This window comes from Pongo abelii, chromosome 9 (assembly GCF_028885655.2).
Source record: "Pongo abelii isolate AG06213 chromosome 9, NHGRI_mPonAbe1-v2.0_pri, whole genome shotgun sequence".
Lineage (NCBI taxonomy): Eukaryota > Metazoa > Chordata > Mammalia > Primates > Hominidae > Pongo > Pongo abelii.
Window position 1 is genome coordinate 46856815 of NC_071994.2, and position 13503 is coordinate 46870317.

The 13503-nt window shown below is 35.4% G+C and overlaps 1 protein-coding gene across 6 annotated transcripts in view; it reads right to left on the bottom strand.

The window, feature by feature from the left end:
- Positions 1–1108: 1108 nt before the first annotated feature.
- The window catches only part of LOC100435555 (protein arginine N-methyltransferase 3), a 127634-nt gene continuing 115239 nt past the window's right edge, over positions 1109–13503 (bottom strand). For 3 of the 6 annotated variants that reach the window (XM_054524583.2, XM_054524584.2, XM_054524579.2), the window contains one exon: positions 1109–2104. In XM_054524583.2, coding sequence (XP_054380558.1) covers positions 1995–2104 — 110 coding nt within the window. In that variant the 3' untranslated portion in view covers positions 1109–1994. Of the gene's footprint in view, positions 2105–8880; positions 8965–9002; positions 9167–9375; positions 9479–13503 lie in introns of those variants that run through there. The other 3 variants (XM_054524578.2, XM_054524580.2, XM_054524581.2) reach the window with 3 other exon arrangements.

Here is a 13503-nt window from a genome sequence, read left to right on the forward strand (position 1 = left end):
GATCTAATGTAGGTGCCATATATTCTTTGGAAGGGGAGTCCTTGAATGGATAATGATGATTCTATCACCTAATAGTTTTCTATGTGCCAGGTACTGATCTAAATTCTTGACTTATTAACTCATAAATTGGCACGTTCGTAGAGGGAGACAGAAGTTAAGGAAAGCTACTAAGATCATACAGCAAGAAACAGCTGGAACTAGGATCTGAACCTAGGCACTGACTCCATAGCTATCATGCTTCTCAATACTATGCTCCATGCTTCTCAACACTATGCTAAGCTGCCTGGTGTATGTCTTGTTGTGACAAAGAACCAACTGCTGAACTTAAAGGAGGCATGTGGAATGCCTCTCCTTAAAAGCCTTATTTTCTTAAAAATAATCCCTTTGTTAAGACTTGTTTTAAATGCTTCTGATTTTACAAAAGGCCTTAATATGTTGAAACTTATCTATTTATGAGTGAATAAATGAATGATGGGGCCTAACCCTGTCACCTAGGCTGGAATGCAGTGGTGTGATCATTGTGGCCTTGACCTCCTGGACTCAAGGGATCCTCCTGCCTCAGCCTCCAGAGTAGCCGGGACTACAGGTGTGTGCCACACCTGGCTAATTTTTTGTAAAGATGCAGTCTCCCTATGTTGCCCAGGCTGGCCTTGAACTCCTGACCTTAAACAATCCTGCCTTGGCCTCCCAAAGTGCTGTGATTATAGGCAGGAACCACCATGCCTGGCCCTATTTTTACTTTTAATTAATTAACTTTTCTAGAGACAGAGTCTTTTTCTGTTATCCAGGCTGGAGTGCAGTGGCACGATCTTGACTTACTGTAGTTTCCAACTCCTGGACTCAAGCAATCTGCTCACCACAGGTTCCCAAGTAGTTAGGACTACAGGCATGCACCACTATGCCTGGCTAATTTAAAAAAAAAAATTTTTTTTGTACAGACCTGTGTTGCCTAGGCTGGTCTCAAACTCCTGGGCTTAAGTGATCTTCCTGCCTTGGCCTCCCAAATGCTGGGATTATAGGTATGAGCTACTACACCCTGTTGAAATATTTTATGATGTTGTTTGATACATTTTATTGAAACCTTTTATAATATATTTCTAAAATAATATTTTGTAAGTTGTTTGATACATTTTATTAAAACTTTTTCATTCTACATTTCAAATTGAATCAGTAATTGTAAATGACAACTTTATAGAGTGCTAAGTATAGTAACAGTTACATGTTTAACCTTTGCATATAAATCTGGTTTGAAAAAGATAATACATTAGTAAATAAGTACGTATTTTATCCCAATCTTTAAAAACTGTCATGAAACCTAGGATAAATGTATTGAAATTAGATTTCCTGGGCAGTACTAGAAATCTATAAGGCTAAGGAATAGTTACAAAGAGGGAAGAAACTACAAAATGAGAAACTTAAGTATGCTAGATAGGACAATCAACTAGGCTGTCTGCATATATGATTTGTATATGAAGGCTGAAGCTCTTTTCCGTATTTTAGTTTTTCTACACTAATCTTTATTACATCCTGATTTTCTAGCAAATACAATTAAAAACTCCTCCTCAGAGGAGTCCATAATAAAATGTGTACTACCTGTGTTACCAGTTTAATAAAATATCCAAATAACTAACCAATTTGTTTAAAATTTATAGTAAGAAGCTTACTAAAAACAAAAGACTATCTCTCTTCCAAATACAGGCCAATGTAAATGATTTTCAATACAGATAAACTCAATGTGGGAGTTACATTTGGTTAAATCTGGTGGAGCAAACTTCTAAGAAAATGATTACGTGGCAGATCACGAGGATCAGCTGATTCTCTTCCTCAGCTGAACTATGTCAGATTCCCACAATAAGAACTTCTCTCTTATTGAGGAGGCTCATTAGGAAAGGGTCCATCATCCATCCATCTGCTCACATAAAACCAGCTCCCTCCTGCTGACCCACTCTACCCTCACATTAAAAACTACAAGGTAGTGTGCTTTTATGGCTTTTTCACTGGAGACCATAAGTTTGAGTTGAATTATTCAATGTGAGGGTCACGGTGAGAGAACGTGGATCTTTCTTATTCTTCTGAACTGTGACCTTTCCTTTCAAGGCTTCACCTGTAAAACAAAGGCAAAAATTGTTAAGAATTCAAGGAATACCTTGTAGCAGAAAAGTAAACAATGTCTAACTAGCAATTCTTTTTATTGTGATGTTTTCCCACTTTTTAAACTTTATTTAAAGTTAATATTTTTTTTCTTTTTTAGACGGGAGTCTCACTCTGTCACCCAGGCGGGAGTGCGGTGGTGTGATCTCAGGTCACTGCAATCTCCCAGGCTGGAGTGCAGTGGTGCAATCTCGGCAAACTGCAACCTCCGCCTCCTGGGTTCAAGAGATTTTCCTGCCTCAGCTTCCCGAATAGCTGGGACTACAGGCGCACGCCACCATGCCCAGCTAATTTTTTATTTTTAGTAGAGATGGGGTTTCACCATGTTGGCTAGGCTGGTCTCGAACTCCTGACCTCAGGTGATCCACCCGCCTCAGCCTCCCAAAGTGCTGGGAATACAGGAATGAGCCACTGCGCCTAGCCAATATTCATTTTTTAGAGCAGCATTATGTTTCATTATTTTTTTTTTTTTTTTTTTTAAGACAGAGTCTCTCTCTGTTGCCCAGGCTGGAGTGCAGTGGTACAATCTCAGTTGACTGCAACCTCCACCTCCCGTGTTCAAGTGATTTCTCCTGCCTCAGCCTCCCAAGTAGCTGGGATTACAGGCATGCGCCACCATGCCCTGCTAATTTTGTACTTTTAGTAGAGACAAGGTTTTGCCATTTTGGCCAGGCTGGTCTCGAACTCCTGACCTCAGGTGATCCGCTCACCTACTTCAGCCTCCCAAAGTGCTGGGATTACAGGGGTAAGCCACTGCACCCAGCCCTGTTTCATTAATTTTTGAATGAAGCGAGAACTAACTACACACCACCGTGTCAAATCCTTGTGAAAGTGAGTAAAACTATTGTGGTCATACAGGGTCAATGGAAGCATTTTACTGAACTTCTGAATATGAGGCCCTACGGTGGGTTCTGGGCATCTAGAAAAAAGATATGTTCCCTGCCCTCAAAGAGTTTGTGATCAGGGTGAAGAAAAAAGCTATACTAACAATTACACAATAGGCATGTGTCTAAAGTGTGCTGGAGGTGAGCACTGGGGATGGTTGGAAGGCAGTTAAAGGCAAGGTTTCACAAGAATTAATGAATTACCCAATGCCGGGGCTAAAGTCATGGAGAACCAGGCTTAAGGGATGTACATGTAATGGTATTTAAAGAAAACACATACACAGAACCTTCAGGAATGGCATTTTGAGGAACTGAAAATTATAGCTGGGAAAATGTAGAGGCACATGACAAGGCCATTGGCCATTAATGCACTGGTGCTGTAAAAGGGAAACAACGTACCCATGTGAAAGAGTGAACACACAAAAATTACTTATCTGTGCAAAGGCTGATTTCCTAAATTCTGTAGGTTCCGAATTTTTATCTACGTATTTTTCTAATTATAAATACTTCTCACTTAATTTTTCATTTACTTTAAAGAGCTGTTTAAAAAGTAACAAATCGCTAAGTTGTAGTTGATCACGATTCTTTGCTTAAATAATATTAAGATAACACCAAATAGTATCAGGAATACCTTTAGCATCTGCATGGACACAATGAGGCTCCATATAATGACTAAGGAAATCTCCGTAAAACTACTGAAGTACTGAATCAATATCATATTTAAAAAAATACAAATTCCCCATATTCAAGGAAAATTATCTGAATGCTTTTCAAGATGGTAGTGAAATAACACAAGTAAAACATAACCACCTGTTATATTTATTTTCAGAATATAAAGATTCCATTACTGATACGTTCTCTACATCTTTGCAAAAAAGGTGAGACTCATAGTTTAACACAAAATTAAGGAGTTGAATAACAGAAGAAATAATGTGGCCCAAGATGCAATCCATTCAACAAAATATAACAATTTTTGTGTAGGTATATATGTTAATGTGTATATTTGGCTTTAGTTTTTATATCTGACCTATTCCTCTATATTAAGAAAATGATATAAAACTATCTCATATGACATGTTCACCAATAGTGGACATAATAAAGATTACCAGTAAGTTCTACAAACTTTATGGAGTTCAGGTTAATCATCAGATAATTTATGCTTATATTTATTCAACACTTACTTTGTGCTAGGCTCTACTCTAAGGTCTTTACATGATTTATCTCACTTAATGGTCACAAAATATTGCTATGAGGTAAGTGCATTTTCCTTACTCACAGATGAAGTTCAGAAAAGGTAAGTAATTTGCCCAAGGTCATCTGCCAGCTAGTGAAAGAACTAGGATTTTCAGCAAGGCAGTTGGATCCAGAACCCAAGCTCCTCAACTATACTCTGGTGCTTCCCTATCTCTACCTAAAAAAATGATGATTATAGATTTAAATATACTATAATGAACAAGAAATGGCCTAAATTTTACTGCCCTGTGGGTTTTTTTTTTTTTTTGGTAAAAATATTTACTTGTTTATAAACACAATTGATATGTAAGTTGATGTAACTATTATTCTATAATAACTAACTCTAATGAACAATGATACACGTTTTCTTATCTAAGGCATTAACCTAGGGAAGAAATAAAAGATCATTAGTATACTGAACACATTTAAGATTTTCCTATTTTGACTTTTCTATTTTGGCTATTTTATTGCTTCTTTTTAAATCAACATTTAAAAACTTCTATTTAAGTTATTTATTGACACCAAAACTGGGAACGAACAGCCACATTATGATAAACTGACAATGTTTTTGTAAATACATGACAGAAAACAGTAATTGCCAACTTGGTTATTGGGTTTAACTTACTGTTATTGAATTGCCAACACTGAATCAACAAACTTGATTTTTACAACACAGTGGCTTGTTAGTTCCTTTTTACTTACAAGCAGTGTCTTATACAAATTACTTAATTTAGTTGCTGGTATAAAGTAGTTCACATATGAAAAGACAGATAATGGACACCTGAGATTCAAAAATAACAAAATGACCTCCAGAGACCCAACATAAAGTAAGTATTCTATTAGATGTCCCAGTCAGGACATTAAAGTGTGGAGGGAAAAAGGATACAGATTGGAGTAGGGGGGATTAAAGTTTTCATTTGCATATTACCTGGTTTTATACATAGAAAATCTTGAAGCTATATGCAAAGAAGGCTACTAGAAATATTTATTGAAGTTTAAGCAAGGTCTTATGATTTAGGATCAAGGTATAAAAATTCTATTTCTAAATACTAGCAATGAAGAATTTATATAATAGTACATACAACAGCTTCAAAAAAGCATAAAGGCTGGGTTTTGTGGCTCATGCCTGTAATACCAGCACTTTAGGAGGCCAAGGTGGGCGGATCACTTGAGACAAGGAGTTCGAGACCAGCCTGGCCAACCTGGCAAAACTCTGTCTCTACTAAAAATACAAAAATTAGCCAGGTGTGTGGTGCACACCTGTAGTCTCGGTTACTTGGGAGGCTGAGGCACAAGGATGGCCTGAACCCAGGAGGCAGCGGTTGCAGTGAGCAGAGATCACGCCACTGCACTCCATCCTGGGCGACAGAGCGAGTCTCAATCACTCTCGCGCTCTCTCTCACATAAACACACGTACAATACTTGAGATAAATGTAACAATGTATGTCTGACTTACATAAACTACAAAACAACTCTAAAGATGGTCCACATAAATGGAGAGACCCACTCTCTCGTGGGTGAAAGACTCAATGTTGTTAAGATGTCAATTTTCCCTAATCTATTGATTTAACAAAATCCCAGTCAAAATCCTAACAGGCTTTTTTAGGCCAGAAATTAATGAGCTGATTTTAAAATTTATATGGCAATATAAAGGACCTAGAATAGCCAAAACAATTGTTGGTGTAAATCTTGCCATTTTGTTCTTTTTCAATCTTATAAAGACTGTCTTAAAGGCATAAGGACAGACATACAGATCCATGGGGGAAAATGAGAGCTCAGAAGTAGATCTATATGCATATGGTCAATTAATTTTTGACAAGGGAGCCAAGGCGATTAAATCGGAAAAGGATAGTCTTTTTAAGAAATGACGATGGAGCAAGTGAATATACATTTGAGAAAAGATGAACTATTATTAAATCAAGCAAAATATTTGAGCAGAAATCTCACAAGAAGATATAAAAATGGCCAATACACATATGAAACAATGCTCAAGATCACATCAGGCAAATGAAAACTACAAGCACAGCTGTAACTGCATACTCAATAAAATGGCTTAAAATACTGCATCTTTTTTATAAGTGTTAAAAATGATGTGGAACAACTGAATTCACAATGGTGCTAGCCCTAGGAATGTTAGATAGCATAGTCATTTTTAAAAAGTTTGCCAGTTTCTTATAAAGTTAAATATACACTTACCATAACACCCAGTAATTCCACTTCTAGGTACTTACCCAAGAGAAATGAAAACATCTGTCTGCACCAAGACTTTTACATGAATATTCATAGCAACTTTATTCTTAATGGCCCCTAACTGAAAGCAATACAAAAGTCTAGCAGCAGGTGAATACCTAAGTAAATTGTGGCATGGCCAAAGGAATATTACTGGCAATAAAAAGGAACAACCTAATGATAGATGAATCTAAAAAAAAAATGCCAAGAAAGCTAGAGTACATTCTGTATAATTCCATTGATAAAAATTCTAAAAAGGTAATACTAACATATAATGACAAAGCATATCAGTGACTGTCTTGGTCTGGGAATCATGGTTGGGGACTAACCATACAGGGAATTGAGGAAGAAACTTTTTGGAGTGATGGAAATAATCTGTATTTCCACAGTGGTATATGTAATTTTCAAAACTCACTGAGCTGTATAATCAAAATGTGTGAATCTTGATTATATGTAAATTATTTGTTTAAAAGTGTGGTGCCTAGGAATAAACACAGACAAATGAAATGTAGAGAAATCAGAAGATCAATTATGAAGATTCAGTACATAGTAAGTGGAGCATTTTAAGTCACTGAGGAAAGGATTCAATAAATTGTACACAAGTAATAATATAATCTTTTAAAGGATGAAACCAAAGCCAGAAACCAAAAGCAAAAGGTTGACAGATGTGACTATAAAAAATGAAAAAAAATTCTATAAAGCAAGATAGTTTAAAGAAAGAAAAGCAAATTAAAGCAGCGTTATTTTTCACTTCTTTGTGCAACAAGTATTTTTTAAGTCTGAATTTTGAATTGATTCTTTAGGATGGATTATCAGAAGTATAATTCTTTCATAAAAGGTATGAAATATATTCCAGTGTTACATTCCTGCCATCTTCATCAACAAAAGAGTAAATGAAAACAACCAAAATGTGATTGCTCTGATTTGTATTTCAAATCAGAGGAGATAAGTACTATTTAACTACCATCTAAAAAATCTGGTGCATTTACCTTACTTCTTTTCTCATTGAAGCATATGAGGTATTGCTAGTAAATATTTCATTTTCGTACATTTGTTCTGACGGTTGCTGCTCTTTCATTTACATTGCCTTTTGAGTGTTAAAAATATGTAAGCTGTCTTGTTTATAAAAGTCCTAGTGTAATCCTTAGTGTAAGTCAATCCTTAGTGTAAGTCAAAATAGAAATGTTCCATGGTGCTTATAAATCTGGTTATCATCTTCATTTCAGGATCAAAGGATGTACCTATAAGAGTTCTATGCATTCCTCAGTTTAGAAATAAAAAGCCCCAGTCAAAATGAATTAGTAATGGATATTTGTTAATTTTTCACAAAAGAAAAAATCTTAAGCATCAATATAGCAGCTGAAAAATTAACATAATGTCATATATATAAGCTGATGCTGATAACTATGATTTTCATTTCTTAAAATGAAATACAGGTAAATCTTTTCCATAATCATAATTTCAAAGATAAGGGTACACACACACTCATTTAAGTTAATTAAGTAGCATGAAGGGTCACAGTAATAAATACATAATTCACACTGCTGATCTCCCTTCAATTGTTCAGACCTAACTAAAGTGCCAAGGCAGTGGCTATAATACCAGAATGAATCAGAGTAATTAATCAGTGTCAAATAGATATAAAATGACTGATGTTGTTAAGTGTGTGCACTGTGGTGAGAGCTGGAAGGAACACTCTGGAGCTGAGCCACATGGACTTGTTTTTTATCATCAGCAGACGGCTGTTAGTATACCACAAAGCAGTGCCGTAGTTCAAGAACAAAATTGACTTCATTTTAATTGTTACAGTGTATTTTTTAGAATTAATTTCTTCCGGAGCAATGAAACTTCATTTCCCCAGAAAAAGGAAAGAAAAACACAACAAATCATTATTAATTGTTGTCAAAGCTTAGAGTTTAAAAATGAAAGAAAAAACTCCCAGATTATCTATCATATAAAAGCTTACTAGGTACTGTATGGATAAATAAAGAGAAATAGCCTGATTTTATATTTTCAAACCCAAATCACATTAAAAAGATTTGAATTTTAAAGTACTGCCATATTTACTTACAATAAAAGTTTGTACAATAAAACTGTACATGAATTGTAAAGGGAAAACCCACCCTGAATTTAAATTTTAAGTGTCCTCATCTAGGCAAAATAACTCTATAGTTCCATTTACAATATTTTACTTATCTTGTCATATTACCTTCTGGACACTAAAATAAGCTTTACATACAGTAATTTTTCCAAACTAGACTCACAGCTTCATTTATTTTTATCTAAAAATCTTATAGTACATCGAGTCAAAAGCTACTTTTAGTTTCAATATAACTACAGAGAACTTTTTTTCAGCCACACCAAGGTAAGTTTGAATACTAACCTGCTCAAGTGCAATAGTATGATGAAATTTCTGGTAACACCGGAGTTGGCAAAATTGGCCATCCAAATATGGACACTAGATGACCTTGGCGTAGTGTTACCCAAGGTGATGGAGAAAGTTAGATTTCAATGACAATATATATTATTGTACTTATTCATTTATTCAGCAGAATATGTCAAATACTACATCACATCAAGAAGGAATGAGGGAGGTACACTAAGATGTTGAACTTCTATTAGAACTCCAGCACACTAAGATGTTGTAACGAATGTGTATATGAATTTATCTGGGGAATCAAGAAAGGGAACAATTAGCTCTGAAGACATTCAAATTTTACAGAAATTAGCTATGTTATTAAGGGTAAGTCAGAATTTATCAAGTGAAAGAGGTCAAAACAACCTTCTAGGTAGAAAAACATCTTGGACAAAAGCAAGAAAAAAAAGAAAAGTTAGCTTAAAAATGAGCAATCTGTACAACTGGAGTACATGAGCTTACCTGGGGTTGTGAAAGGATGGGGTTGGAAATGATGAAAAACCAGAGTCAGACTGCAAAGGGCCATGGTAAGGAGTTTGTATTTTATCCTGAAGGTATCGACTGTCTAGTGAGAAGTTTAAAACTAACTTTACTTACATAAAATGTGTTCACATGTTGCCACTATCTTAGTTTCATAAACCACTCCAAAGTCTCAAATATTATCTCTTCCAGAAGTTTTACAGTCTAAGCTTTTAGATTTGTATCTATGATCCACTTAGTTTTTATGTATGTTAGTTTTTGGATATGGTGTGAAGAATCATTTTCTCAAACAAATATTTACTTGTTCTGGCACCATTTCAAAAGACCACCCTTTCCCCATTAATCAACACCGCCCCTTTGTAAAAATTTAATTATACAACAGCAGGTCTATTTCTGGATTATTTGTTATACTGACTTACATGGCTATAATAAACACCACTACTATACTGCCTAGATTAATATAACCTTTTGGTAAGTTTAGAAATAACACAGCATAAAGATTCCAATGTGGTTCTTTCTCAATTATTTTGGTTATTCTAGGCTTTTGATTTCTATATAACTTTTAGAATCAGCCCATTAATTTCTACAAAACTGAGATTTTGACTGAGATTGCACTGAATTAATAAAGGAAATTCTTCTATGAAGAAGTAACACTGCAACAGTATTAAGTGTTCCAATTCAGAGTATATCTCTCCATTATTTAGGTTTTCTTTAATTTCTCTCAGCAATGTTCTATAGTTCTAAATGTACAAGTTTTGCATATATTTTGTTAAATTTATTCCTAAGGTTTTAATTTTTCTTGATGCTGCTGTAAATGGTATTGTTTTTTAAATCACGAGTTCAATCATTCATTCATTCATTGCTCCTCCAGGAGCTCTCGCTGTCTGTGCTGATCCATGTCTAGGTTTCAGGCTATCTGGATTCCAGGCTGGGGGATATTGGAGGAAAACATAAATTTACTACAAGTTTGCTGGTACTTAGAATTCTGGTCTTCTCCTCGCATTTATTTGCTATTACTTTTCAGAGATCTTGATGGCTGCTCCATGCACTCTGGTTTTATAGCTATATTTGGCGGGAAAAACTGGATAGAATGTGCTATTATCACCTTACTTGGGACCGGCATTTCAGTGCCTTTATATTTAAAGTGTGTTTCCTGGAGGCAACATTTAGTTTCATTCAGTCTATTTCTGCCTTTTAATTGGCATTTTCCAGATCCTTCATGTTTAATGTAATTATCAGTCTATTTAAGTCCGAATTTAAGTCTATCATCTTACCATTTGTTTTCTATTTGTTCATCTGTTTGTGTCCTTTTCCCCACCTTCTTTAAAAAAATTTAATTATTTTTTTAGAGATAGGACCTTGCTCTGCATCCAGGTTGAAGTATAGTGATGCAATCATAGCTCACCACAGCCTGGACCTCCTGGGCTAAAGCAATCCTCCTACTTCAGCCTCCAGTGCTCAGACTACAGTTATGTGCCACCACACTTGGCTAATTAAAAAAATTTTTTTTTCTTTAGACACAGGGTCTTGCTTTGTTGCCCAGGCTGGTCTCAAACTCTTGGCCTCAGCGATCCTGCTGCCTTGGCCTCCCAACATGCTGGGATTACAGGCATGAACCACCATGCCTGGCCCCTATCTTCTTTTGAATTGGGTACTTTTTTCAGGATTCCATTCTGTCTCCACCAGTAAATTATTAGCTATAGTTTGTGGTTTAATTTTAAATTTATTAGCTGTTGCTTTAGGGATTACAATGTACATACTTAATTACTTCACATACAGTGTAAAAACTTAAAACATTAAATATTTCTATTTTATCATTAATTTCCTTGGTTATCATTGCCATATATTTTACTTCTCCATATGTTTTAAACCTACATTATTTTGCTTTAGTCAATGATCATTTAAGAAATTAAGAAATGAAAAAATAAAGCTTTTTAATGTGATCACACATTTACCATTTCTGGCATTTTCCACTGCTTTGTTAAGATCCAAGTTTCCATTTGGTGACATTTTGTTTCCTCTTGAACTTACTTTAATACACATCTTATATTTCCAGTCTGCTGAAAATAAATTCGTTCAGCATTTTTCTTCTGAAAAAGTCTTCATCTAGTTTCATTAAAGAACATATTTCTTGTAGATACAGAATCTAGGTTGCCAGTTTCAATACTTCAAAATGTCATTCAATTAATCATCTTTCCTACATAGTTTTTGATGAATATTCTTTTTTTTTCTTTTAGATAGAGTCTTGCTCTGTTGCCCAGGCTGGGGTGCAGTGGTGCAACCTTAGCTCACTGCAACCTCTGCCTCCCGGGTTGAAACAATTCTTGTGCCTCAGCCTCCCGAATAGCCGGATTACAGGTGCGTGCCACCACGTCCAGCTAATTTTTTGTATTTTGAGTAGAGATGGGATTTCGCCATGTTGCCCAGGCCTGTCTCGAACTCCTGAGCTCAGGCAATCTGCCTGCCTCGGCCTCTCAAAGTGCTAGGATTACAGGCATGAGCAATCACGCCCAGCCAGTTTTTGATGAATATTCTAAGGTTATTTCTTTGTTCTTCTCTACATGATGTTTCCTTTTACTCTGGCTTATGTTAAAATTTTAAAAAGTTATCACTGTTAGTTTGATATGTTTTGGTGTTTTGAGTTTATCCTTCTTCGGGTTAATTGAGTTTCTTCAATGCGTAGCTTGTATCAAATATACTTTCTATTGCATCGCCTCACCTTACCCTATTCCTCCCTCAGCTTCTTCCAAGGACGAGGATAGAGTGCTTGGTACTTCCCCATAAGCTACTGTGGATATGTTCATTTTTATTTTAAATATGTTTCTTCTCTCCTTGCTTTATTTTGGATACATTTTATTGCTATGTATTCAAGTTCACTGATCTTTTCTTCTGCCATTAATTCCATCAAATGACATTTTCACTTTAAATGTCTTCTTATATTCTCTTCACTATGTTCACATAAGCATAGTTATAACATTTTTTTCAACATGCTTGTCTGCTAATTTCATCACTTCTGGGTCTGTTCCTATCAGACATTTTCCTGCACCCAATGTTTGGTTGAATGTATCCATTTTGTTTTCCTTTGTGGCTACTAAGTTACTTGCAGCTTAGTTCTTTTCCCTTCAAGGCTTGTTTTTAAGATTTGTTAAGGAGGATCTAGACAGCCTTAAGCTAGAAATGTGAACCCCTTGCAGCCCTCTGTGAACTGAGAACTCCTTGGTACACATTTGCTCCAACTACTTTGCCTGACCTTGTGCATTTAATCCTACATATACAAATCTTATTACTCGTGTAAAACTCCAGGAGTCTTCCTATAGATCTTTTTGAGCTTGTTTTCTGATGAGCTTACCCTCTTCAGTACTCAGCTCTGCAACCTCCCAGCGTCTATTAATCAATGCTACCATCAAAGGCTTAGCAGGATTCAGAAAAAAAAATAAAATAAAAAAAATAAAAAGTGTTACACTTACTTACATGATCCTTTCTTTATACTCCCATAACTAAGAAATGACTATTTTTCCAACTGTAAAATTTCCTTTTAAAATCTTTCTTCAGCTTGTATTTTCTTAGGGGATTCTAATATTTTGTGATGTATTGGTCTTACTATGTAGATACAAATGCATACACCACAGTAGTAAAAGAAACATAGGTGGTGCCAGCAGGCAACATTTGCATCACACACCTCCTTCATGATATTCTATAAATACCTAAGAGCAAAGCACAAACCAGTTACTCTAAGGATTATTGGGTAAAGAATAGTTAGGATTTTAAAACTTCACTAGTCATCAACCAATATTTTGTTGTAATGAAGTAGGAGAAAATTTTGAGAATCAAACTCAAATGCTATCTTAAATCTCCCTCAGGATTAAAACATGAACTAGTACTGCCTTTAAAACTCTAGTATTAAGATGACAAAATGGCTACAATGAAGAAAAAAAAAGCAACATTTTCAAGTTTCCAAACATCAATCCAAATACCAGAGCTACAGAAAAACAAAAATGAGGCTTAAAAGACCTCATTTGGGTTTGCCTCATTTCAGTTTTGCTGTGCTGAAGCTTTCTGCAGACAGAGAAAATGACACCATCAAGGTTTTATTTCCATATCACTTGCAAC